This window comes from Xylaria bambusicola (assembly GCF_022495145.1).
Source record: "Xylaria bambusicola strain CBS 139988 unplaced genomic scaffold F5B22scaffold_30, whole genome shotgun sequence".
NCBI classification, from domain to species: Eukaryota; Fungi; Ascomycota; class Sordariomycetes; order Xylariales; family Xylariaceae; genus Xylaria; species Xylaria bambusicola.
In genome coordinates, this window is record NW_025953583.1 from 215,784 (window position 1) to 240,174 (window position 24,391).

The 24,391-nt window shown below is 50.1% G+C and overlaps 6 protein-coding genes across 6 annotated transcripts; 4 read left to right on the plus strand and 2 right to left on the minus strand.

Moving 5' to 3' along the window:
- Positions 1–1,699: 1,699 nt before the first annotated feature.
- On the plus strand, positions 1,700–3,905 carry F5B22DRAFT_637294 (uncharacterized protein; the record flags this gene model as incomplete). The annotated part of the gene is made up of 4 exons (XM_047977419.1): positions 1,700–1,761; positions 2,048–2,852; positions 2,914–3,024; positions 3,090–3,905. The coding sequence occupies 4 exons, from the start codon at positions 1,700–1,702 to the stop codon at positions 3,903–3,905; spliced, it is 1,794 nt and encodes a 597-aa protein (XP_047829435.1).
- A 1,749-nt stretch (positions 3,906–5,654) lies between these two features.
- Positions 5,655–9,856, plus strand: F5B22DRAFT_637295 (fungal-specific transcription factor domain-containing protein; the record flags this gene model as incomplete). Its single annotated transcript, XM_047977420.1, has 8 exons — positions 5,655–5,731; positions 5,984–6,057; positions 6,320–6,434; positions 6,473–6,518; positions 6,610–6,836; positions 6,937–8,287; positions 8,318–8,356; positions 8,390–9,856. 8 exons carry the CDS (start codon positions 5,655–5,657, stop codon positions 9,854–9,856), a joined length of 3,396 nt encoding a protein of 1,131 aa, XP_047829436.1.
- A 1,505-nt stretch (positions 9,857–11,361) lies between these two features.
- On the minus strand, positions 11,362–12,589 carry F5B22DRAFT_657322 (ras-domain-containing protein; the record flags this gene model as incomplete). The annotated part of the gene is made up of 4 exons (XM_047980033.1): positions 11,362–11,885; positions 11,957–12,184; positions 12,240–12,287; positions 12,359–12,589. The coding sequence occupies 4 exons, from the start codon at positions 12,587–12,589 to the stop codon at positions 11,688–11,690; spliced, it is 705 nt and encodes a 234-aa protein (XP_047829437.1). The 3' UTR covers positions 11,362–11,687.
- A 2,185-nt stretch (positions 12,590–14,774) lies between these two features.
- On the plus strand, positions 14,775–15,775 carry F5B22DRAFT_647962 (uncharacterized protein; the record flags this gene model as incomplete). Its single annotated transcript, XM_047978957.1, has 2 exons — positions 14,775–15,063; positions 15,132–15,775. The coding sequence occupies 2 exons, from the start codon at positions 14,775–14,777 to the stop codon at positions 15,773–15,775; spliced, it is 933 nt and encodes a 310-aa protein (XP_047829438.1).
- Positions 15,776–15,915: 140 nt separating this feature from the next.
- On the minus strand, positions 15,916–17,666 carry F5B22DRAFT_274974 (uncharacterized protein). Its single transcript, XM_047970242.1, has 2 exons — positions 17,286–17,666; positions 15,916–17,136 (listed from the first exon to the last, which is right to left on the minus strand). The coding sequence occupies exons 1-2, from the start codon at positions 17,494–17,496 to the stop codon at positions 16,085–16,087; spliced, it is 1,263 nt and encodes a 420-aa protein (XP_047829439.1). The 5' UTR covers positions 17,497–17,666; the 3' UTR covers positions 15,916–16,084.
- Positions 17,667–20,880: 3,214 nt separating this feature from the next.
- Positions 20,881–24,227, plus strand: F5B22DRAFT_275101 (Choline/Carnitine o-acyltransferase-domain-containing protein). The gene is made up of 3 exons (XM_047970243.1): positions 20,881–21,462; positions 21,517–23,526; positions 23,603–24,227. The coding sequence occupies exons 1-3, from the start codon at positions 21,030–21,032 to the stop codon at positions 23,737–23,739; spliced, it is 2,580 nt and encodes an 859-aa protein (XP_047829440.1). The 5' UTR covers positions 20,881–21,029; the 3' UTR covers positions 23,740–24,227.
- Positions 24,228–24,391: the final 164 nt, after the last annotated feature.

Sequence of the window (24,391 nt, forward strand, 5' to 3'; positions counted from 1 at the left end):
GGTAAGCTTCCGGGCACGGAATGTATCTGGGATCAGAGACATTGAACCCTGAATCCCCATCGTTTGCAGATGTCTTCGACAGGAGACTGCATGATACTATAACCTGCCGGCACATCATATAGCCCATCGCCAAGGTCTTTCGAGATGGACAGTGGCTACTGACAAGGAATACCTACAATAGGCCCCGGCATAGTATTGTAGATGGTGTTCCATTGGAACTCGTATTGCGCTACCATTATATTGGTTATGTAAGGTCCACTGAGCAAATATACCATCTACTCACATTATCTTATTAACTGCCTCCATGTGTGGGTTCCTGGTCTCGGCCCTAAACGTTCCCAAATGGTCGGCTGTAAGGACTCAATTCGAGGCTTTCTTTGACGCGCGACTCCGGAGACCTGCCCAAACCGTTAGACAAGCCGGCTCATTACAATTCACCAGCCGCGATGTCCACCTGAATAGCCGACTGACATGCTTTGTACTAAAGTATATCTCGGAGGCACCTAAATGAATCTTTGATCACCAGCCTGGCGATACACGAGCCCACGGACGATAACACACAAGTGACTCCGCCAGGTTCTGTATCACGCATAGCTTTTCCTGCGATCAGGGGAGATCGGCGACTGTGCGGCTCCTCTACATCTACCCCGGTTCTTCTAAACGAACACATTCGTATTAGTAGCTATAGTCCACCAACTATTATCTTCCGTTAGTCGTATAGGTACGTAACGTCCGTTCAACAGACCCTTCAGCCTGGAACTGTTGGCTGAACTGGATGGCTTCGCCGCAGGTAAGGAATTATTGGCCAGCTACAAAGTAGAAACGCTCTTCGCCTTTATATGGTTGTACTGAATTGTCTTGGGAAGATATCGAAGTTACTATCGGGCCTTGCATGCTACCGGCCTTTCGCCATTAGTTGATTCCACCTCTGTGCGGGCGTCAACCACAGGTTCCCACTCTGTCAATTCCTCAACGTGATGACGCCCCTATATGTGGCTATATATATATCGCCTGAAACAGACGTACCAATTGTTCCTCGTTTTAGAAACTGTTCGGCCTCAATTTATCTGCCATACCTTCGTCAAGATGCCCGTCTAAATGGTGATCTAGCAAGGGGTCGGCGCGCCCAGGACAGCGCTCAACCCCGCAAGTTGATCCCCTCACGACTCAGGATACCTACCCTAACCCCTGATTTCTCCACCTCGAAAAGATCGGCTGAGCAGTGGTCACAACCCTCTGACCATTAACCCATTAGCCTAGAGGCCGGCCAGTAGGCCGGCTCTACCTTAGATCCAAGTGAATACGGTAATAAAGCCTCCCACACGTGCAGCAGAGTGCTTGATTCCCCATGCAGCGGCGCCCGTCTCCCATTCCCCATATCGGAAGACGGCCCAAAACGGAATCATGGCCACAGGGCTACTGAAATCGGTTACGGTAAGCGTCGCGCTCATCCACTTGGTACGATCGTGATATAGTCCGTCGCCTCTACCTACACATAGCCCACCTTTTTCTCTTGCTCTCTTCCTTCACCGAGAGCGTAAGGAAATGCCTAAGATGGGATTCTGATCCGTCATCCACAAGTCCCCGTCACCCCGCATCTATCGTTACACTCGGACTCGGAAATTGGCGAGGTAATACTTGTTTTTCGTAGTCGGGGTCCTGGAAATGTCGGTGGAACTGCGTCGAGACAGCTGGCAAAATGCTATTGTATACGAGGCTTGCGCCACCCAAAGCTCCCAAGAGACGATCTAGAGCAGGTTAGTTCGACCCTGATACAGCAGCAGCATTGTGAAAATTTCCCCCTTCTTTTTCAAGCTGTGGCGCTGACTTCGTGTCTGTCGCGTATTCCTCTATATCTTAAGATTCAGGGCTGACCAATAGTTGTGGTTATATAGGTTGCACTTATTGGTATGTTCAGGCAAGGAGCTCTGCACGAATGACTGACGGCATGGAAATAGACTGACAAGTCATTCCAGCAAAGAGAAAGTATGAATTTCTCCAGTATCTGGTCCTCTAAATCTCAATCTGAGTAACTGCACACTAACAGCTTTGTGAACTTAAAGAAGAAGAAATGCGATGAAAAACGCCCACAATGTTCGCGGTGTGACGAGCGTGGTGTAGAGTGTGCCTACGAGGCCATAAAACCTCGTCAACGGAGGAGGAGAGACTCAATATCCAGCTTCAGAATAAATACAAATCTAGAATGCGCTTCTGTAGAAGACACATACGAATGGGAGGGGCAGGTAATATCACCTTGCGAGTCTGCCTACTTTAGCCCTCTCGAGTCCAAAGTAAACGTATCGTCGATACCGCCTATAGTCAATGATACAGCCGACGATCTAAGTTCTCCTTCATATGAAACCGAACCCGAAGACAGTCAGTATCGAAACCACCAGCTTGTTCGAAGAAAGTCTCTTGATGCCAAAGCATTATCTCCCACGCGGTCATCATTGCGACCCGAGCTCGCTATGATCGCGCCGTGTCCCGCGAGATCTCCCTCGTTAGAATTCCACATACCAGCATTCTCGGAATTTTCAGACCGGCCCAACCGACGCGCTTTAGTTGACCATTTCTGCAACGTGCTGTCGCATCTCATCGTGTTCCGCGAGGAATCGGGCAACCCATTTCAACAGCTCGTCCTGCCACTCTCGCATAATAGCTCGCCTGTCATGAATGCTATTTACGCTTTGGCAAGCGCTCATCTGGAGAACCGCGGTGTTCAAAACCAGGAGGAATCTCTTTATTTCCATAATGAAGCGATTCAAGGACTGTCAAGAGTCATTGAAAGCCGAGTAAAGGTTGATAGAAACGAGTTACTAGCTGCTATCATGCTTCTCGTCTACTACGAAGTTGTAAGTTCTCAAAATCACATAGACCTCTCGTGAAATGAGCTCACCATTACAATTCTACTAGCTGGTACAACGAAGAAGAACGAATATTATCAATGGACACCTTAAGGGGGCATTTGCTATCATGTGTTTGAATCAAGAATTATTAACACCAGTCGGCCTCTTCTTGGAACGCGTGCGTTTTCCTGAACGATAGCCTCAAAGTTTAATCATGTCTTACTGTTACTGACGTGGTCCCAGGCCTTTGGATTCTACGATGTAATAACGGCATTATCACTAGGAACACCCCCATTATCAACAGCTCCGAGTGCAGGCGGACTATTACCAGTCCCACCACTCGACGCTCCACCCGCATCTCCTCTAACCAACGTCGACACCTTACTAGGAATGGCCACGACCCTATGGCCAATCATGCATCGCCTGTCTAACCTCCTATTCACGAAGAAGGAGCTAGAAGGTGCGCAGCGAATGAATCAGATGTCCAAAGTCGCCGTCCTTAGGACAGAGTTTGAGACAACGTCTCAGGCGATCGAAGCTGCACTGACGCAATGGAAACCTTGTCTCCCGCCGAATATTGTAATGCGAGACGACGTCCTAGTGGTCAACGGCGTCAAAGGCGAGGAAATCCCCGAGATGGCGCGACTCCAGTCCATACTACACAACGCCCTCGCATACCGCCACAGTGCATCCGTCTACCTATACCGCACAATCTACGGATATTCGCCCAAGCACAAGCTAGTGCAGCAGCATTCACACACGGCGCTGCACCATTGCGTCGAGACGACGGCGGCCCGCGGACCAATGGGTGCTTTGCTGTGGCCGTTGTTCGCGGCGGCGTGCGAGGCGATCAGCAATGAAGACAGGGAGCTCGCGAGGAAGGCGTTCAGCGAGATCGGGCAGCGGCAGGGGATGACGAACATCGAAGAGGCGTGGGGCATCATCCAGGAAGTGTGGAAAAGGCTGGACTCCCTGGACGACGATGCTGCGGCGGAGATGGACACTGATCTCTGGCGCAAGATCTGCGCCGAGAGGGGCGTGACTATTGTGTTTGGATGATGTAATAAAGCATGTCTATAACCTGGCGACTTTCGAGTACTGTAATGTTGTGTGTTATATGGGATACATTCTTGGGAAAGGGGGAAAAGTATTGGACTAGGTATATATATCAAAACTACTTGACGGGGTCTCAGGGCCGTTGAAATACCTCAATCTCGAACCTCGAAAGAAAGCTGACGGCTACTGAATTGCTTACTTCAATGGGTAGCCGACGTGTGCCTTACGATATAGACTTACGTAGTCGTAATCGAACATACTCCTGGCCGTTTAGCATCATTCGATGAGGGATCATTGCCGTGGCTGGTATATTGCTTACGTGCAGTTGATGATGATGAAAGTCAAATTGGTATGTATTAGCTAAGGCTTTCAATCCAATGAGGTGATCGCGGCACTTGGACTTTGAAATTCGTGTAGCGAACGATTCGAAAAAGAAAGAAGGGATTCAACCCTTCCTTGGGAGAAGATATATAAAATACATACCTAGAGGCCACTCCTGATATGTAGGTACCTGCTACTTGGCTGGACGTTGATACCTACCCTACAGATGTATGTACCTACCTAATCCTCTTCTTGATGGCGCCATGTATCTATACTTACCCCAGCTTTACTAGTATTACTAATAGCCGCAGTTTGCGACCATGGCCCATGGATCTCCCCTGTAGGGCGCAGTACCCTCCGCTATCTTAGTGTATCTCGACATCAATACCTTCAAAGTTCGGGTTTTCTCGTGAAGGCTGCAAGACATAGCATCGCTTATCTATTCCTGCATTCCTGCTTGGATATCTTGTGGATGTTGATCAGTAATCCTGCCCACAAGCAGACAATGAATACCTGGTAAGTGGTGCCTCGCTTGCTTCCGAGATTGACGTTTTCGGGGTACAGCATAATAATGTTAATGTCTAGGTGTAGATAGATAGCTTGAGTTTGCGGCTGCTGATGGTGATAGGTTAGGTAATATCTGCCACATACCTATGCTACTCTATGCCACTCGGGTCTACCTACATTATGAGCATGATGAACATGTATGTCTGAGCATACATCATCATGTATGTACTTACCATGTAGGTAGTGTAGGTAGGTACCGTATGTGCATTACAGGAGCAAGCTGGGGGTGCAAGTAGCGGGTCACTTCAAGGAAGTATCTAGGTACTTACATTTCGTAGGTAAAGTTTCCTGATACATGATGGCTGCTGTGTCCCCGCACCCTTCTAGAACACGGGGTGGAAAACCACTAAGGAACCTAACCGTGGTGGGCCACTGCGTATTCTAGCTACCTAGGTACTTACCCAGATACCTAGCTACCGTATGGGATTATGGGGGGTCTAGAAAATAATGTTAAAGATCATTTTCAAAGGTGAAAACCATTTTTAAGAAAAAGGGTTGCAACTTTGGAGTAGGCCTAAAAGGGTTATCGGTACAGCATAATTTTCACTTTTCAAAATGATTTTCGTTGAAAATGGTTTTCGTTCAAAATGGTTTTCATTCGAAAATGGGCTTCAATATAATAGGTACATATAAAATATAAGGGTTTTATATATAAAAGTATTGTACCTATTATGTCCCCCAGTGGCTAGCCTTTGGGATAGCGACTAGGCTTTTGGCACCTGGAAACCCTTGCCATAATCACTTTCCAGACCCCCCTTTTCACGCTACGGTACACTAACGCTATCCAGATGAAGCCTGAAACAGTCTCAAAATCCCGTGCTATGTACAAGCAATCTACCTAGGTACTTAAGATAATTGGAAGACATGGACGATCCATCTCACACCACCTCGGCGCTTCCAGCTTACCGCTCTTTACTTAGTGTACAGAGTGCCTACTATAGGTAGGTAGGTGTGCACTAGACTAATGAGCATAGCCAGTGGTGAGAGGTGCACGACGCGGCACGGCACGGCCTCGGTTAATGCATATACTTATGGAGTAGCTAGCAGGTACAGGCTAGGTGAGCCCCGCTGCCCGATCTTCTCTAGGTACTATGTATGTACTCTAAGTACAACGGCCGCCGAGACGACCCAGTTGCGTAGGTATCTATTCCCACTTCGTAACACTTGCCGTGGACACCGGGAAAATCCTGCAGGTGCTTCCCCCACACCGCTCATGCTTCTGTTAACGTGCAGCAACAGCAGCAGCAACAGCTACCTACCTACATAGGTAGGTACCTCCCTAGGCACAGTAGGTAGCTGCCAAAAAGCTTGGGGAAACATCATAGGGCGATGGCACCGTGTCAGTGCTTAGTACGAACCGAGCTCCCAATGGGATATGTAGGATTTCTACAGGAATGCAACTACAATACCCAGATGCCTAGGTACCTAGGTAGGCAGTAGGTAGGCCAGAGGTAGGCAGGCAGGTAGAGGTTGGGTTAGGGAGTTATGCACCCGTAGGCTGCGCTGGAATTCTCATCATCCTATCCCAGGTGCACCTGTTCTGCCCAGGTCTGCCCCAGGCACCCGAAAAGGACCAGTTAGCGAAGCGTCTGGTGTCCCGTCCAGGGCCGCTTGGCCGCTTGCTCGCCCCGACGACCTGCGCGAGTCCACAAAACCCCCCCGCCGCCCACACGACGCCCCAGACTAACTCGTAGGGGTTTACCTACCACGACAATTGTTCCCAAGATGGTGCTTAGCTTAGCTAGATGCGACTGACTGCCGCCTCCTCTCACTTCGTGCCCGTCGTGTAGAGAGCGCCCTTCGCAATTGTAGCTACAAGCACAGCCTGCGAGACGGAGGGGCAGAGAGCCCGCCCCAGACATCAACTGCCGCCGCTGGCGACGACGGTGTCGAAGCGGGCACCGAGCATCCGATCTCCAATTATGGCTGCTCTCGTCAACGCCCACGACGAAGCCTTGCCCACGCCCAAGCAGATCCGATTCATCAACAATCAGGGTCAGCCGCCCACCAAACGCCGGAGAATCAATGCTGCATGCCTGACTTGTCGTAAGAGGAAGACCCGGTGCGCAGGCGAACATCCCACCTGCTCGACCTGCGATAAGAATGGACACTTGTGTCTGGGTTACTCTGACACCGTTGAGAAGAGGAAGGACTCGGCCACCAGAGGACCAGGCTCTGGCCTTGACGGTGCCCAGGCCGACCACAACGGTGAAACTGACGATTATTTTGATGCTGATGTCGACCACGAGTCCGACTCGAGACAATTCAAGGATGGCCGGAATGGGGTCAGAGCATCCGAAAATGTGGATGGAGCCTCGGTCGTTTCCAGTCGTACGTCCGACACACCACAGGACTACGCCACACCTGCTCTGCCGATGAAGTCGGAGTCGATAGATTGGGAGGACGTCCATTCCCAAAAGTCGCAGACGACCCCACGGCATGAAACCTTGGCTACGCGAACGCCGAACCCGCGTCAGTCGTCCTTCTCAACTGACGATGGTCGTAGCCCCAACAGCCGCTCACCGATATTGCATCATAACGACAGTGGCCATCGAGTTCCGTACTTTCGCTATTTTGGCCCGACCGCCATTCTCCCTGGGTTCAAGCAGATGGTCGTAAAGATCCGTGGCAGACGGCGCAGTTCCATGTCTGCTACATCCCCCAGCACCACCACCTCTATCCACGCTGGTCTCCTGTCGACCACACAGCCAGACCTAGATCTTGGGCACATTGAAGATATCCCTTTTTATGATATCAACGACCCAAATCCCGTGCATCCACTAATCCTCAACCTTGTTGAAACATTCTTTCTTCGCCTAGGAAGTAACTATCCCTTCCTCACCCGCCATAAGTTTCCTCTTCTCGTGAAAGAGAAACGCGTCGAACCTATCTTAGTAGATGCAGTATGTGCTTTAGCTGCACGATTTTCCGATATTAGCCTGTTCAAGAGATGGAATGACGGAAAGCTGGTCAAGTCTGAGTATGGCCAAGCTTATGCTCAGCGTGCGAAAGCTGCGACTGTAGATTCATTTGCCTGTCCATCAGTTGCCGCCGTCCAAGCGTGTTTGTTGATGGCATATGACGGATTCGGTGCGGATCAAGACAGTGCACTGTGGATGTATCTAGGTATTGCTATTCGCATGGCTGTTGATCTGGGCCTTCCGAGAGAAGACGGCGTCAAGTACCATGGCCCCGAAGATCCCTGGTATGCACGTTTGCATGAGCGGCCAACTGAATCATTCGTTGAAGGAGGCCGCCAGGACGGCGAGGAGCGTACATTGACTCAGGTGGAGCAGAAGGAAATCGAGCAAGAGCGCATAGACACGTTTTGGGCTGTCTTTTTCCTCGACCGGGCTATCTCGTCTGGAACTGGGCGGCCAGTGACTCTTAGAGACGACGACTTTGATTTGAGCCTTCCAAAGGCATCCCTTTCCCCGAGTTCGGGGTGGCCTAATCCATACGCTGCACTGCTTCATATTATTCATCTGTATGGTCGGGTATCAGATGTTTTGAACAATATCAAACAGCCAAAAGACTTGACGAAAGACAAACTCCATCGACTTGTAGTGATGGAGAATGAATTAACGAAGCTGCACCAGAGAATGGACCCACGTCTTCGATTCGATGCCAACAACTTCCAGGCGCATGTGAAGAACGGAAATGGTACAACGTTCATACTGCTTCATTTTTGGTTTCACGCCCTCATCATCGTACTCCATCAGCCAACTCTGCTCACATCGCAAGGAGCCATTGATCGCAAGCATCAATTGAAGGCCCATAGCCGAGAGCTATCAATGTCAAGCGCCAAAACTATTGCTGACATTCTGGCTTTTGCTGAATTGCTGGATCCGAGATGCTTTATTGGTAACCCTTTCACCTCACAGCCGATTTATATTGCGGCGTGCGCATTTCTTCTCGAGTCCAAAGCCAACTCGTCCAATCCTGATTCAAGGAACACTTCTCCACAACCAGTGCACAAGAACTTAGTGCCCAAAACAGTAGATCAGACCAATGGACCATCGAAGCACTTATTATTAGCGTCGGCGGCCCTTCAGAACTACCAATTATGCTACAAAGCCCTCAAGCAGATGCACGCTTATTGGGGCGGTGTTCGCTACATTCTCAATGTCCTCGACCAGAAGTCCCACGGGGAATGGGACTGCGAGACATTCACCACGGAAGAATATGAGAGTACTAAGAGGATTAGAAAGGACAACCTCTCCCAGAAGTTCGCCAAGAAGAATGAGTTCCCAAGCTCTCCTTTGCCTGAAAATGGCCCACCCCTCGCATGGTCTCTTACGGGCACGACCAATTCGCCTAACTCAAGCCTTACCCTCCTCTTCCAGAGCCCTATAAATGCAACTGTGGCGCCAAATCACCAAACGCAACAACATCAAATGTTACAGTCTCAGCAGCAAAACTCCGCCCCAGCGACAGCTCCCACGCCACCTGGCAACATGATTTATGACCCCATTCGCCAAAGTCTTCCTGAGCCCTCCTTGTACCCACCTGCTTATCCACAACCGAACACGTCCGCCCTACGAGACTCTGTGCGAGTTACGTCGTCGACACCTCGGAATCATTCGCAACTACGATACGAAAGTCTTAATCAAGATGGCGCAACTAAGATTCCTCAGGATACTAAGCTAGCAATTAATTCGGTGGGACCTCAAGGACCTGCTGGCACCACTACTGGACCATACACATCAAATGGACCGCCAACGTCAAGTTATGAGTCACAAGGCTACCTCCCGGGAGCATCACCACAAAATACACAAAGTCCAACCCAACCTTTTGGAGGTAGTAATAACCAGGCCATCTTGGTGAATGCCGCCTTTACTGGAGACAGCGGACCGTCGACTTTTGCGTCGAGTGGCAGCGGGCTTGCTGCTAGCGGCTATTATGGCGCCCCAGGGTCTGATCTACACCTCCTCACATATGACAATGAAACGGACATTGGACAGCATCTGACTAGCTTTGAACATACTGAGATGATGAGCTGGTTTGGAGATTACTTCCCTAGCGACGTTTTCGGCTTGTATACTGGCGAGTCGAGTATGGGATAATTGAGTTGCATATCTACCACTTCGTAACTGTTGACAGTTATCATGCAAGCGATGTATTTTTGTTGTCATTTTACAGGCGTCGGCGGCGGCGTGTTTATTCCTTTCTACATTTATCCAGGTTGGTCGCGGGACCCGCCTGTTGCTCATGATTAATGAGCGTGGGTATCACTTATGACCAACACACACGAGATCAGCGGCTTTGGAGACTTCAATATTTCGTCTCCCAAATTCACTTCGATTTGATACCCCTTACGCGAAATCATCGGCGATTTCTTCTTCCTTCTTGTTCCTCGAGAATTGGGCTGGCGCAAAGAGGTAGCGAGAACAACACAGGTGGCAGCACTGCATTATCTATCCATGAATCCAAGGCATATATTTATATATTTATAACGTTTCTTTGTCCTTCCAACATTCCTAATGGGGAAGAACAGTCAACTACGAAAGGACGAAGCGACTAAAAAGGGGTTGGGAGGCATTTAACACTTTTGGAACTCTTTTTCCTGGGTTCTTTTCGTCTTCTTGGATGGGTCCTTTCCATCGTTTCCCCATCCATTACTATATCGTATTGCACACGTCTATGTCTAATGTTGCTCCGCGGCTGGCATAGTTCCCAGACTTTCTTTGGATTCATCGCGCATGCAATCCATCAATCTATCTGTTGTCGCATCTGAAGCTCAGATGTTTTTTTTAACGTTTCGTTGTAAATATTTTAGCTGATATGAAGTGTTATGAAAGCACTAGATTCTTCTCCTCTCACGTTTCGTCACTTGAAAAGAGAGAGGGAGAAGAGAAGAGACAAGGGTACAAACACGCAAGGAAAGGACGTGAATGGAATGGATTGGATTGGCATAGCGCTGGGTGGGAAGGAAAGATGGACGGGCGAGCGGGCGGCTTTGTCAGTCAGTTTTATCGTCTTAAAAGTATACCTACCTACCTGCCTACTTACCTATCCTCCCGATCTACTTGGATCTTCTCGTCATATAATGAGGACTCTCGTCACATATGACTTGTCATTATATATATTATGAGAATGATATATGTGACTCAGCTTTCTCGCTTCATGACTCCCGCGATCCCTTTTTCGATTAAGGTGTTGTGTTAAATATGCAATTTAATGGTAATATTGGATGTATGCTAGATTAGTAGAGTCATTAGTACACCAACAACACAGAACGAGACATCACCAACTGAGTATCAAGAAAGCCCGTGTATGCAATTCATTGTATTAAGACGTTCCTATTGCAAAGCATGCCAATTCCAGATAATAAAACGAGCGAAGAACATACGTCGCAAAAAGGACAGCATGCAGTGGCCATTCCGAAATCCTCACATCATCATCACCACTACTGTTTCCGCCAACCACCAGACCACGAAAAGAGTCGTGTCACAAAAGGAACCATCCCCACGCATGCAGATGCCGGGTATGGACAGTCCTATATTTACCGGCAATTCTAAAACAAACAAATTCTTTATCCGGGATCAGGGTTGGGCATTAGGTGATGAAGATGAAGAAGTTGAGGAAGCGACAATTCTTGAGCATCTCATATAAATCCGTCTCACACACATTTGCTAGGAATGCGGCAGATAGTTCTCGAGCGACAAATCGATAGTGCGAGCCCGAATACGGGAGAGTGATCCAAACCGATCAATTCATCTATCGATAGTCGAATTATCTGTATTTATTCGCAGCCAAAGTGACAGAAACATGCATGCATCCCGCATTTACTATCCCGGCTATTGGCATATTCGTATTGCTATCGGGTCCAGAAAATTGAGATTGGTGGCAGGAGCATCTTTGTGCGAGAGGGTATCATGAAGAGAGAGCTCGAGCTTAGCAGCAGCCACCGCTGGAGGGGTTGGCAACGTTGTGACCAGGACCAACCTGCACACCGGGCTTGGTGTTAGCAGTGGCTTGTGAGCCCTGGCGCTCCTTGATCTGTCGGGCCATGGTCAAGAAGGCCTGCTCAACGTTGGAAGCGTTCTTAGCCGAAGTCTCGAGGAATGGGATTCCGAGGCTATCAGCAAACTCCTGTAGGATTTGTTAGCAAGGCCGCTGCTTGAATGGAGCATTTCCGAAGTTTATGCATATGCATTCCATACCTTAGCAACCGTGTACTCGACAACCTTCTTGTCAGACATATCGCTCTTGTTGCCCACTAGCAGCTTGTTGACGCCTTCGGTGGCGTAGCGGTCAATCTCCTGGAGCCATTGCTTAACGTTGTTGAAGCTGTCCATATCGGTCACATCGTAGACGACGCAGATACCGTGGGCGCCGCGATAGTATGAAGATGTGATGGTTCGGAAGCGCTCTTGGCCGGCAGTGTCCCACTAATAGAATCCAGTGTTAATTGCAAGATGCTTGCGTTAGGCAGTAGTTTCTTACGATTTGTAGCTTCACCGTCTTGCCATCAAGCTCAATAGTTCGGATTTTCTGCATGTCTGTCAGTATGTATTGCGTTCATGGGTGCAAAGGACGCTGGCGGCAAAGGCAGGATGACGTACGAAGTCAACACCGATAGTGGAAATGTAGGATTCCGTATAGGTGTCATCGGCGAATCGAAGGAGCAAGCAAGACTTTCCGACACCGGAGTCTCCGATGAGGAGAAGCTTGAAGAGGTAATCGTATCTATCAAAGTGCGGGATCAGTTTATGTTCCCGCTTAAGTACCTCCTGGAGCTTTGCCTGATTCTCGTAATGCTCCAGGCCAGGAATATAGAGCTCGCGAGAAGACATGGTGGACGATGGTGATGCAAAAAAGCGTGTTGTGTATGTATGCAGCAGCAGTGACTGATAATGCAACTGTGTGTGGTAGGAGAAAAGGTGTAGAAGGAGAGGAGGAGGCAGGCCACAGCACCATGGCAGAAATGCAGCTTAAGCAGTTGAAGACGAGGGGCGCAAGTAAGAGCAAACAAGAGAGGCGAGGGGTGAGGGAGCCCGGAGGCGCCCAAGGAGGGGTAGACCCTGTCGGCGCCAGTCAGTGATTGAAGCCATCGTGAAGGGGGGACACAGGGCAGGTTGGATGGCCCCAGAGTCCGGGATGGTACGCACTACTCGGGATTCATGGTGATGGTTGCAGCGGTCGAGGGAGACAGCGGACAGACAGGAGGCGGCAGGTAATCAACAATTAAATCTAGAAGACTAGCGCCAGTATATGACTGCAGGCTGGAATCGAAGGGCACAACAACTTGGCTGTGGCCGGGGGAGGTTGTGATGTTGTTTCTGATGTTGATGGACGATGATGTAGAAAGAAGAATTAAGACAAGGCGTCGTTGTAGGCTACGGTGGTTGTCACAGATGGGTTCAAGGGGTGTTGGAGGGCCGGCTTGGTCACGCCAAACCACTAATGGACAAGACAGGGCTCCACTAGGCGGTACATTGCCGCTAGGGACGCACCACAGCGCACCCAGCGCACCGTAGTTTAGACGTTGGCAAGTACACAATTACCTGATGGAGGTCCTTGTGATATGTAACACACGCACACAGGTACATACACCAGTTCTGTCGGTACCTAGACACACCTGCAGTCTCTGCAAGCTCCTGATTTGTGGTGCAGACAGGCTGTCAGCGGCACGGACTTGCGCGCCTCACTGAACACCACCAGTAACTGACCAGTAGGTACTACGTACACATGGAGGAACAAGGCAGTAGTAACATGTAGATAAGGCACTGACTGGGTGTATCTCTATGTACCTGCCATCTTACTTGGGGGAAAGCATAAGCCAAAGTGTAGTTACGGTAAATGCTCTTAAATCTCCATTATCTTCTCTCACCCAAACTACCATGTATTATACCAACTTACTAAACTAATTCACATGCTATTAATGGATACAAAGGGCAAAGGATAGACTGATGGATAGACAGACAGAAATAAAGAAAGAAAGTCACGTAGGACTGTGGTTTGAGTGACTCTTATCTCAGAGTTGCTCACATGATGCGGCTACAAGTTCTATATTGTGTCATTGTCCTGTATCACGCGCATACTGTACAGTAAAGGTATTCGTAGTCATCTAGATAACCTATCCCCCTTCGAGTTACTGTATGGTGCATCACTGATTCCAGCTCTTACATAAGGTTCATGACGCAAGGTATATCTATATTTCCTATCACACAGGCCACCATAGGTATGTACCTACATGAGCGCAGAAAGAAGGTTATATCTTACCATAGCTGCAGTTTACGTGGCAAGTAGATAGGCAGGTAGGTAGACTTTTGTAATGGACAATTGTATTTATTTGATCAAATATTACCTATGTACCTATATAATTCAGGGCCAGCTAGTAGCCATCTAAAGAGGTAGAAAACCTTACCAAATCTTTCAAACACCCTCACTGGACGTGCTAGGCATTAGATAAGTAATTCGCATTTAAAAAGACTACCTACGTACCATCAACCCTGCCTCACCGCCGCCCCAACTACCTTACCCAGATTCGGACGTGACAGCGGGGAGAAACGTTTCGTTTCGTTTCGTTTTGTGGTGGATCACCCACGCTAAGAAGTCCTGCTCCGACGGCTCGGTTCAAGCCTTGTCTCTGGAACTACCTACCTCCGTACAAACGTGACATTTGCGTACACAGTCCGAAGAGAGACGAAGAGGGAGATCCCGGTTACATCATACCTCTTCCGACCCTTGCACCATTTCTGTATCAACCTGTTGCCGGCATACCTACTTGGGCCTGCCTAGATACCTGTCTACCTGTATCTTGATAGCGCACCTCCTACCTAAAGTATTCCCTACCTAACGACTGACCTAAGTAAGAAAAAAAAATAAAGTCTAAATCGTCGTCATCTTTCTCTCAATTGAAACCGATCTGACCTCCAGCCAGCAATATTATTGCAAGGCTCAGTCCTTCTAACTCCCCCTTCCCAATCGAAGTTCATTCATGCGCGAATCTAATCCCGCCGTGGCGGCCCAGGACTCATGTCCCTAAGCAACACCAGCGTCGGTGTTGCACGCTCGTCAACCCACTTTCTGAGCTCGACCGCTTCTTCCCTCGCTCGAGTCACTATACCCAGCAATGCCACTCCTCGCTCTCAGATATCTTCAACCCGGTCGATTAAAGCCCCTGCGTTGACATCGGTGACGCCGTCACAGTCGTCACTGACGCCGATATGGTTCAATTCGACGAATCCACTCTTCGACCAGCCGATGCAAGGTAGCAGTAGCTCGGCACAGCCCGACAGCGAACGCAAGGTGAAGCTTGGAAAGAGTAAGCAGAGCCTACAATGATCTTTGATCTTCTAGCATTGGACAGGGAGTTCTAATGATTGGCAACAGCTCTCCGCATAATCCAAGAGCGTCTCCCAACGCTCCTACAATCGCCCTTACCGCAAGAGATCCTATCCCCCAACATCTCGCTCCACCTCTTCCCCTCCACACACCCGTACCTGCCCACCGTCTCAGGCAGAGTAGCATACATCGCGGCGCTCTGGACCTCTCCAATCGCATGGAACCGCGTGCCCATCGTCGGCAACGTGCGCCTCGAGATATTATCCGAGCGCATGGTCAGCCAGCCAATGCACTTCTCGCCGCGGCGGCCGGGGGCCTACGGCGAGCAACTCGTGGTGAAATGGCGCACAGCCTCATCTTCCTCCAACACCGACAGCAGCGACCCCAAGCCGAGCCTGACGGAGCAGGGCGAGCAACGGCTCGACGCACATCTGCGCGGGTCCCAGACCGCCAGCGAGAAGAAGGCCTTCACGGGGCTTTTCGTCTTCGAGTTCGACAAGGACGGGCGCATCATCAGCCACACGATCGAGCACGTCGACGAGCACGGCGAGTGGGAGAAGGGCGTGGGCGCCCGCGTCGTCGGGCTGACGGACTGGTTGCTCGGCGGCATCAAGGGCCGCGGGGACAGCGGGGGCGGGCTCCCCGCGCTATGCGAAATCGCTAGCGACAGGCATTCCGGAAAGGGGTCATGAATCACGATTGAGGCATGTAAGTGTGTAACAACATCAACGAGGCGTTTTACGGAAACTTGGGTGTGTGTAGCATTATTCTGGGTTTTGGGCTTTAACGCATATTCCGCTTCCTAAAAAATGCGCGAGACGCAGATAAGATCAGAAAAAGGAGGGCGCAACAAGGCAAAGCAATTTTTGTACAAATACGTTCACCACTCAATCCTCACAAGGAGGTGTAGAATACAGATAACTCTCTCAAATGCGAGAAATTATTACTAATTACACTTGTCCGGCGGATTACATTTGGAAGACTCCTTGATTCCTTCTTCATTACGCGCCTGGCCTTGTTATGCCAGTGTCTCCTTTTCTAGCCCTTTGCTTGCCCTGCTTCGAGGGCGTTGCCACCATGAAGTCGTAGACGTGCTTCTCGAGATCCTTCTCTCGGATCAGCGAGAATTTCAAGTCTGCTAGCGGCGATGTGACGATGGCGCCTCGGTACCAGTCCCGCCAGATCTTTTGCACGACATTCAGAGTAGTGGCGTTCGCAGTGGTACTATCAGTGTTGGTGCCGGGATTAGCGGCAGTCGCTTCGGCTACGAGCGCCGTCTCGTTGCCCATCAGCGCATGCGTCCATTCGTCGCGCTCGGTCACGCACACGAGGACCTCGGCCGCGGCATCTCCTGCTTGCGTCGCGGCGGGGAAGCGGTCGACGACGTGGAACAGCGCGCCGAAGATCTGCTGGCCGCCCGTCTCGCCGTAGCGGAGGGCGCTGAAGGACACTGCTGTCTTGCGCACGCGGCGCGCCGTCTGCGACGGGATGAAGTACGTCATGGGGCTGTTGAAGCCGAAGCTGTCGCAGGGCTCGAGCTCGCCTAGGAGATACACGGCGTCGAGGTCGAAGTTGAACCAGGTGCGTGGCGGGGAGCTTGTGCGGCGTTCTATGACTGTTTTGTTTTCTGGTGTTGAGTCTGTTCTACCGTTGTTACTGCTGTCTAACACCGACGTGGTCGTTTCAGGTAAGGGGCCTAGGAGGTCGTGGTAGGAGCTTATGTGAGATGAGGATGTCGCGGGGGAAGGGTTAGGAACTTCTGAGGGTTTAGGTAGAGGACCGGTATACTGATTAAGAGGAGGGGGACTAGGAGGAGTTAAAGGGGCGAGAGCCGGGGATCTCGCGGGAACGAGGGTGGGAGGACGCATGTCGGCGCCGGCAAGCACCCGCGGTACCTTCCATTCGAAGCTCAGCTCATAGTGCTTCAGCGCCAGCGCCCGCGTCTCGCGGCTCACGTGGAGGAGTACCGGGATAGAGGGCCTGATGACGGGGCGCGAACCCAATAGTTCGTCGCGCTGCAGCTCAACGGAAGATGCGCCGTCTTCTAGATAGACTGATTTTCATGATGTCAGTAAGCAAGTAAACGAAGGAAGATATATGGCTGGCGTTGCGTTCACGATGTGAGGACTTAATTGGGGAATAGGGGGAATTCGGTGATATTGTCTTGCGAGTATGTCCACTATGTATAAGGAGATGACTTACGACATGCTATTCCCAAGATCCTTGGCGCTATCAGGTACTCCCAGACCTTAAGACGGAGCTCCGCAGGTAGAGCGGAGAAGAGGTGAAAGGTTGGGTTGTGTGCCTTGTGCCATGCTGTCAGCGGCATGATCTGAACGGCGTCTGTCTCAAGGCCATCGCTCAGCAGCCGGAACTCAAGCCAGAAAGTTGGCTGTGTGAAGGGATATCGCATGATGAAGGATTGCGAATTATCTCGGACAGAATGCGCATCCTTAGGTATTATTTCATCAATACACCAGCCCTTTCGTGCTATGATGTGCTGATAAGCCAATTATCAAGCTGTTGGCATAGTGAGGTATGTGTAGATAGACGGATGCTGGCGCCGTGATCCTATTCTTCTATCAGGATGCGGTCTTATCTTGACACTGTAGGCCGAGGGAAGGCGCGGCAAACTAATGACACGGGCAATCAGGTCTTGCCGTCGCGGAAGACGCCTTCAAATGAACATGCAACACTTCTCAACTACGTAGATATATCAGTGCCCATGCTTCCGCGCCGATAGGGATGGATCCATGCGATTATCCGCTCTGAGGTTGATAGATGCCGGTGCACAGAGTTGGACGCAGGTTGGAGGAAGCGGCTACCTGTCCGGCTTGGCATCCGATACACTCCCCGATAAGGTCCGCCTGACCCGGCTGGGACGTGCAAACCTCAATTGCATTCTTGTGATCTCGTGTGGAAGATGCTTGGTCTGAGCTTGTTTCCTTATTCAGTTGCGTGTGGTTGAATTAAAGATTTTATTAAATAATACAAGTCGAAAGAGGATCATTGGCATTGTATCCAAACCCTGTTGAGCTGCCAACTGCGTATCTTTATCGAGTTTACAACTTGAGCGGCAAATAGAGCTGCGTCCGAAACAGCAAAAGAATTGGGCATTAGTTCTAGTAAGCTGTGTTATAGTGAATCCGATGGCAGCACATTGATTGTTAAGGCATTGGAACACTAAATACCTACCTATCTATGTACCAAGCGACTTGACATTTGAAAGGTATAAAACGATGTACCCGATATGCTCAGTCAAGAATTCACTATGGCGAGGCCTGAAGTCGGTATGTTTGGAACACCTACTGCTTACTATTATAAAAGGCAGGAAGTAGACACAGCCATAATCAATCACGAACCAACATGTGATTGAACTCATGATTTGTAGAGCGTCCCTACGTTCTAGTATTGCAAGGTTGTCTTCCAGACTGATGCTAGCTTCGATGATGTCAGGACGTTAGCCAAGACTTGCATCATGCCTTCTCTCCAATTGGGAGAAATACGTCCACAACCAACGAATCACCCGGAAGTGTGTAGCCCACCCGCCGCTGTATCTCGCGTCGCGAGGTAGACGACTCTGAGTACTGCCCCTACTTGCGAAGCATGCTCTCGGCTGGCAATACTATCTATGCACCGCGATCTTGAAGCGAAGCCCGAGGACAAGGTGCACCCAAGGTCCTCCAAGAACTGGTCATTCGATTTCTCCTCCTCCCAAGTCGCCAAGGTTGGTGACGCTCCATTATCTTGCGCAGTCTGGGGAAGTTGGGGAAAAGCCAAGTCGCCCTTATGCCCAATGTTCAATTTACCACTCTGCACTACCAGGACAAGACTCTGCCCATCTAAATCTGGTCTCGGACTAATGGATTCCCACAAACATGGAACGCCTCCACGCCCGGGAAGCGATGAGTTGGGGTGCAGGTGTAGCCGTTTGCATCAAGACACAATAAACGGGGCACTGAATACCTAGGGTCCGGTCCCGCGTCCAGTTCTGCTACCCCTAACAATAACTACGTACTGTATGTAATCAGAGACGATCTATTACACGTGCAGAGGTAGGTAGGTAGTCTCACGATGCCGAACCTGTATTACTCACTACCCCGTGTATAAAATCCTACCGGAGATAGATGCTCACTGATGGGCAGGACAGTGAAGAGGTACCTACGATAGCCTAACCTATATAGCGACATGCTAAGTATACGGGGCATGCCCTGGTCTGACGGTTGACCTGGGGTTAACCCGCCCAGCTGGTTTCCTTCTGGGGAGATTCATGGAGATTCATGGATGCTAAAGTGAACCCCACCTCTCGTCCAGGCCCTGTCACGAGCCCATGCATTTCAGGTTACATCATTCCAGCTATGATTGCTCGTCGCTCACACGCTGTCAGCGCTCAAGCTGAGCGCGCTGTCTCCTCCCACTAGGTCACTCAGATCCCAGTCGGCAGGTATATGTAGTCTTAGATGCCTCTGGATTCCCGACAACTCTATCTTGCAAAGCATATCGATCTGTATCCGGGAGAGACAGGATCTGGACAGGATTACCGGCCTAAAAGCGGACTACGACTGTTCGCGCCACGCACTACTGTCGCACCGGTGCCAGCGCCGATGGGAAGAGCCCTCCGGTCTCCTCTCGCTACTCTCCCCTAACCTAGTACGTGGGTAAGTACTGCGCAGGCAGACGAGGCTCGTCGAATGCGCCGTTCCTCCGAACGTGTCCAACCAAAGCACATCCACTTGCCCGAAAACGACCCACGCGAGACTACCACACATCCACAAACCCTCTCCTCACGCTCCAGATCCAGATCTACGGCCCAGTTGACGGTCCATCGACCCTGCAGCCAACGACATCTCGCACGGTCCGCAGTCGTCATTCCTCGTTGCTGTTGCAGCACAGCTCGGGTGGGGATGCTGGCCGATGAACTACCTTTCTTCATCTTATCGTTGCTTTCTTACGTACCTAGGTAGGTAACAAGTCCAGCAGTGAGACCTGGGTCATGCTGCGGATGAGTCGCCCCTTGGCCTCATGACATACACTCCAACGGGAAGGCGGAAGAGTAGTATTAGGTATCATCTTCTTCTTCATCCCAAAATTCCCGAGCATTACCGCAGTTGCCGAGTCATATACTCTCCTCCTGGCTGCCAATTCACACTCCTCCAAAGAGAAGACAACGAGTGTGTGTGTCTTTTGTGTTCCGTGTGCTCGTAACATCATCTCCTCGCTTCGTCACATACTCCGCTCTCCATTCTCCAGTCTCCATTCTTCGGCCTCACTCGCCTAGTAAGTGTCAGACCACCTCCATATTAGCTACCACTGTGGGTGGATTGGCTCGGTTATCTTGTTTCAAGGTATGTTATAGTTTCCCTTTGCCCTCTAGTCTACGAAGGACCTTTATGCAAGACTCTCTCGGCAGAATGCGCCAGGTTGTCGGCGCTCGTCATAGTCTTGTGTGTGTGATTTCGGCCGGTTCTGCGGATGGAGAGCTAGGCCGCCATGCCACCTGGGTCCAATCATGTTGCTTGGCTGCATTTTTGTTCGACGCGATAGTCTTCCCCAGTATCAAGCCCGCCAGCTGCACATGTGATAATGGGTCCCTCGCCCTGAGCTTGTCTTGCGGCTTGGGAAGCTTTGCCGCAGATCCACCGGCCTAGCATGCCATCGGTCGGCCTTGCTATCCCATCTGTTCCTTTTACCGTGCTATAGACGATTTATAGCCGTCTCGCTCATCTAAACTTCCCTCACTCTCTCTTCCTCTTCGCATGGTCATATCTCATCAAGGTTGACAACCACCATACCAAATATTAGCTCCCCAGTGGGGATTTCCATGGGATGCCCGTTTATTGTCTTCACGATTGTCACTATTTTTACCGCACAGCTCTGCGCGGCCTAAACGTCTGCACCTCTGTCTCGCCTTTATACGCTTGATGGCCTCTTGAGCAAGCTGACAGAATGCCTACCCAAGTCCGAATATTTGCTATGCCAAAGTCCCTGGGTGAGACTCTGGCATCAACGACATCTACTGCCTCTATCACTTCTACTACTTCTACACCTACGTCACTACCTAAGCCTGCAGAACCCGTCAACGGCAAGACTCCAAGTCTTAAAGTGCCACCCAACATGTCTGTAGGAATGGCCATACCTGAGGAGTCGAAGGACGGCGGCATCACATTTGCTGGCCAGGATGATCTACCCAAGTTACCCATCCCTGAACTCGGCAGCTCTTGTCGGAAATATCTCGCTGCCCTGCGGCCTTTACAGGGACCTCGCGAGCATGCAGAGACAAGGCTGGCAGTTGAGGAGTTCTTGAAGTCAGATGGCCCAGACCTTCAAGAAAAACTTCAGAAATATGCGCTCGGGAAGAGCAGCTTCATAGAGCAATTCTGTAAGTGAGCGTGGTATAATACATTCAGTGGCATATTACTGATCTCACGTATAGGGTACGACTCATACCTGAATTTCGATAATCCTGTTGTTCTGAATCTGAACCCGTTCTTCTTATTAGAAGATGACCCAACACCTGAAAGAAACAATCAGGTAACCCGCGCAGCATCACTTGTAGTCTCAGCACTAGAATTCGTTCGGGCGGTGCGCCGAGAGGAACTGCCCCCAGACAAGATTAGGGGGAAGCCTCTTTGTATGTACCAGTATTCGCGACTTTTCGGAACGGCCCGCGTACCTACAAATCATGGCTGTCAAATCGAACAAGATCCCGACTCGAAGCATATCGTTGTGCTTTGCCATGGTCAATTTTACTGGTTTGACGTGCTCGACGATAACTCCGATTTAATCATGAGTGAGCGAGACCTTGCTATCAATCTGCAGACTATTGTCGATGATGCAGTCCAAACCCCGATCCAGGAGGCTGCCAAGGGGGCACTCGGAATCCTCAGTACGGAAAACAGAAAGATCTGGTCTGGTTTAAGGGAGGTATTAACGAGGGAGGAGCACTCCAATAATGCAGACTGCCTTGGAATTGTGGATTCTGCTCTCTTCGTACTCTGTTTAGACTATACTGAACCTGCAACGGCAGCCGAGCTATGCCAAAATATGCTTTGCGGTACAAATGAGGTGGTAAAGGGTGTCCAAATCGGGACATGTATCAATAGATGGTACGACAAGCTTCAGATTATCGTCTGCAAGAACGGCAGTGCAGGAATCAACTTTGAACACACTGGTGTCGACGGCCATACAGTGCTCCGCTTCGCCAGTGATGTTTACACAGACACCATTCTCCGATTCGCCAGATCGATCAATGGGCAGGCGCCGAGCCTGTGGAAAACTACCAGCCCAGATCCTTCGAAACGAGATCCCGAGAGCTTCGGGGACGTCAACACCACCCCTCACAAGCTTGAGTGGGACATGATACCGGAGCTTAACGTTGCGGTACGGTTCGCCGAGACGCGACTGGCTGACTTGATTAGTCAGAACGAGTTTGAGTGCTTGGACTTCAGTGGTTATGGCAAGAATTTCATTACGTCAATGGGATTCTCGCCCGACGCATTCGTACAGATGGCATTCCAAGCTGCCTATTACGGACTTTATGGAAGGGTAGAATGCACATATGAACCCGCCATGACCAAGGCCTACCTTCACGGCCGAACTGAGGCTATTCGTTCCGTGACAGATGAATCCGTCAACTTTGTCCAAACCTTCTGGGCTGACAATCCCGCCGAGACCAAGGTTGATGCACTTCGGAAAGCGTGTGAGCAGCATGTGAGCAGCACCAGACTATGTGCCAAGGCCGAAGGGTGTGATCGCCACCTGTACGCACTATTCTGCCTATGGCAAAGATATGTAGATGAACAGACCAGCCCTGGGCCAAGCAGCGATGGATATTCAAGCCCTACAGATAACGGCTCCGCCCTTAACTCCGTCGTAGGAAGCCCCCGCAGCGACTCCATATCCTCGATGGATATGGAAGTGCGGTCGCACCGCCGAGTCGACAGCACAGGGTCCAACTCCCGGGCGCGAGATCTCCACCCTGTGCCGGCCATATTTGCCGACCCAGGCTGGGACAGGCTGAACACGACAATCCTGTCAACATCGAATTGCGGGAACCCGTCACTGCGACAATTCGGCTTTGGCCCTACATCTGGAGATGGTTTTGGCATAGGTTATATCATCAAGGACGAAGGCATCAACATCTGCGTCTCGAGCAAACATCGGCAGACCAAGCGTTTTATTGATACGCTTGAGAGTTACCTGCTTGAAATCCGCCGCATATTACGCATTACGGGCCGGAAGGCGGCCAGCGCCAAGCAGACGCGAGCCCGTGAGATCGATCCATCTAAGATGAAGACCAGTAACAGGCTCAAGGCCCGCGGACGTATGATCACGGGATTAGACAATAACGCCATGCGCTTACGGTTAGCGAACGGGTCGTCCACCGGGACACGGTCGCCGACTGAAGAGAGTATGTTGATGAGCGATGACGAATTAGGTGGATGTAAGTCTTGTTTTCTATAATAGTCCCTCTAACACAACCACTGCAGAGCTTTTGCTAATACATACTTCCTATGCAGATGGCTTCTTCGACGCTGGAATGCTCCTCCAGGCGCTCAAGGCCCGTGGCGAAGCTTTTGATAACGGCGAGGCGAAACCCTCGGAGCGCGCAAGGAGGAGGGATATAGGCAAAAAACTACGGCTCGCTGAATATTAATATGAATAGGTTGGGCTGTAACTAGGGCTTTGGCTGATTGGTTTGTAGGGGTACGGAATGGAGAACTCGACGGTTTTATTTATTCATTGTAATAGCTTGAGCGAGATACCATGAGATATCTAGATGATGAATGATGGGATGATTTGTATGATTAGGGAGTTTCGATTGTATGAATTGACGATATATTATTTGATCTTGGGCTATGTAGATTGAAGATAATGTTACTTACTGGTGAAGAAGGATGCTCGGTATTGAGATATCTATTACTTACTGGTGAAGAAGGATGCTCGGTATTGAGATATCTATTTTGATCTAATGGGCTCTCCGCATTTCATGCAATTTTCACACATATATACAATAAGACATATAGGCCATATTGAAGTGAGGCTATTCAGCTCGGACTCATTTGAGACGTGTTGACTGATCTCGGAGGTTAGGAAGGCCGGCGCAATTGTATCACTTTCGAATCACTGTAGCATATATAGGGCAATAAAATCGATGATATCAAATGTTCATAAGCAAGATCATTATTGATCTACCACAGCACGTTCTAAAGCGCCATCACAATGACTGGCTCTTCTGTCGCTCAATGTACCCGTATCATCGTATAACTCTAATTAGCACCTCATTTGTCATCTTTATTTAAGAACCA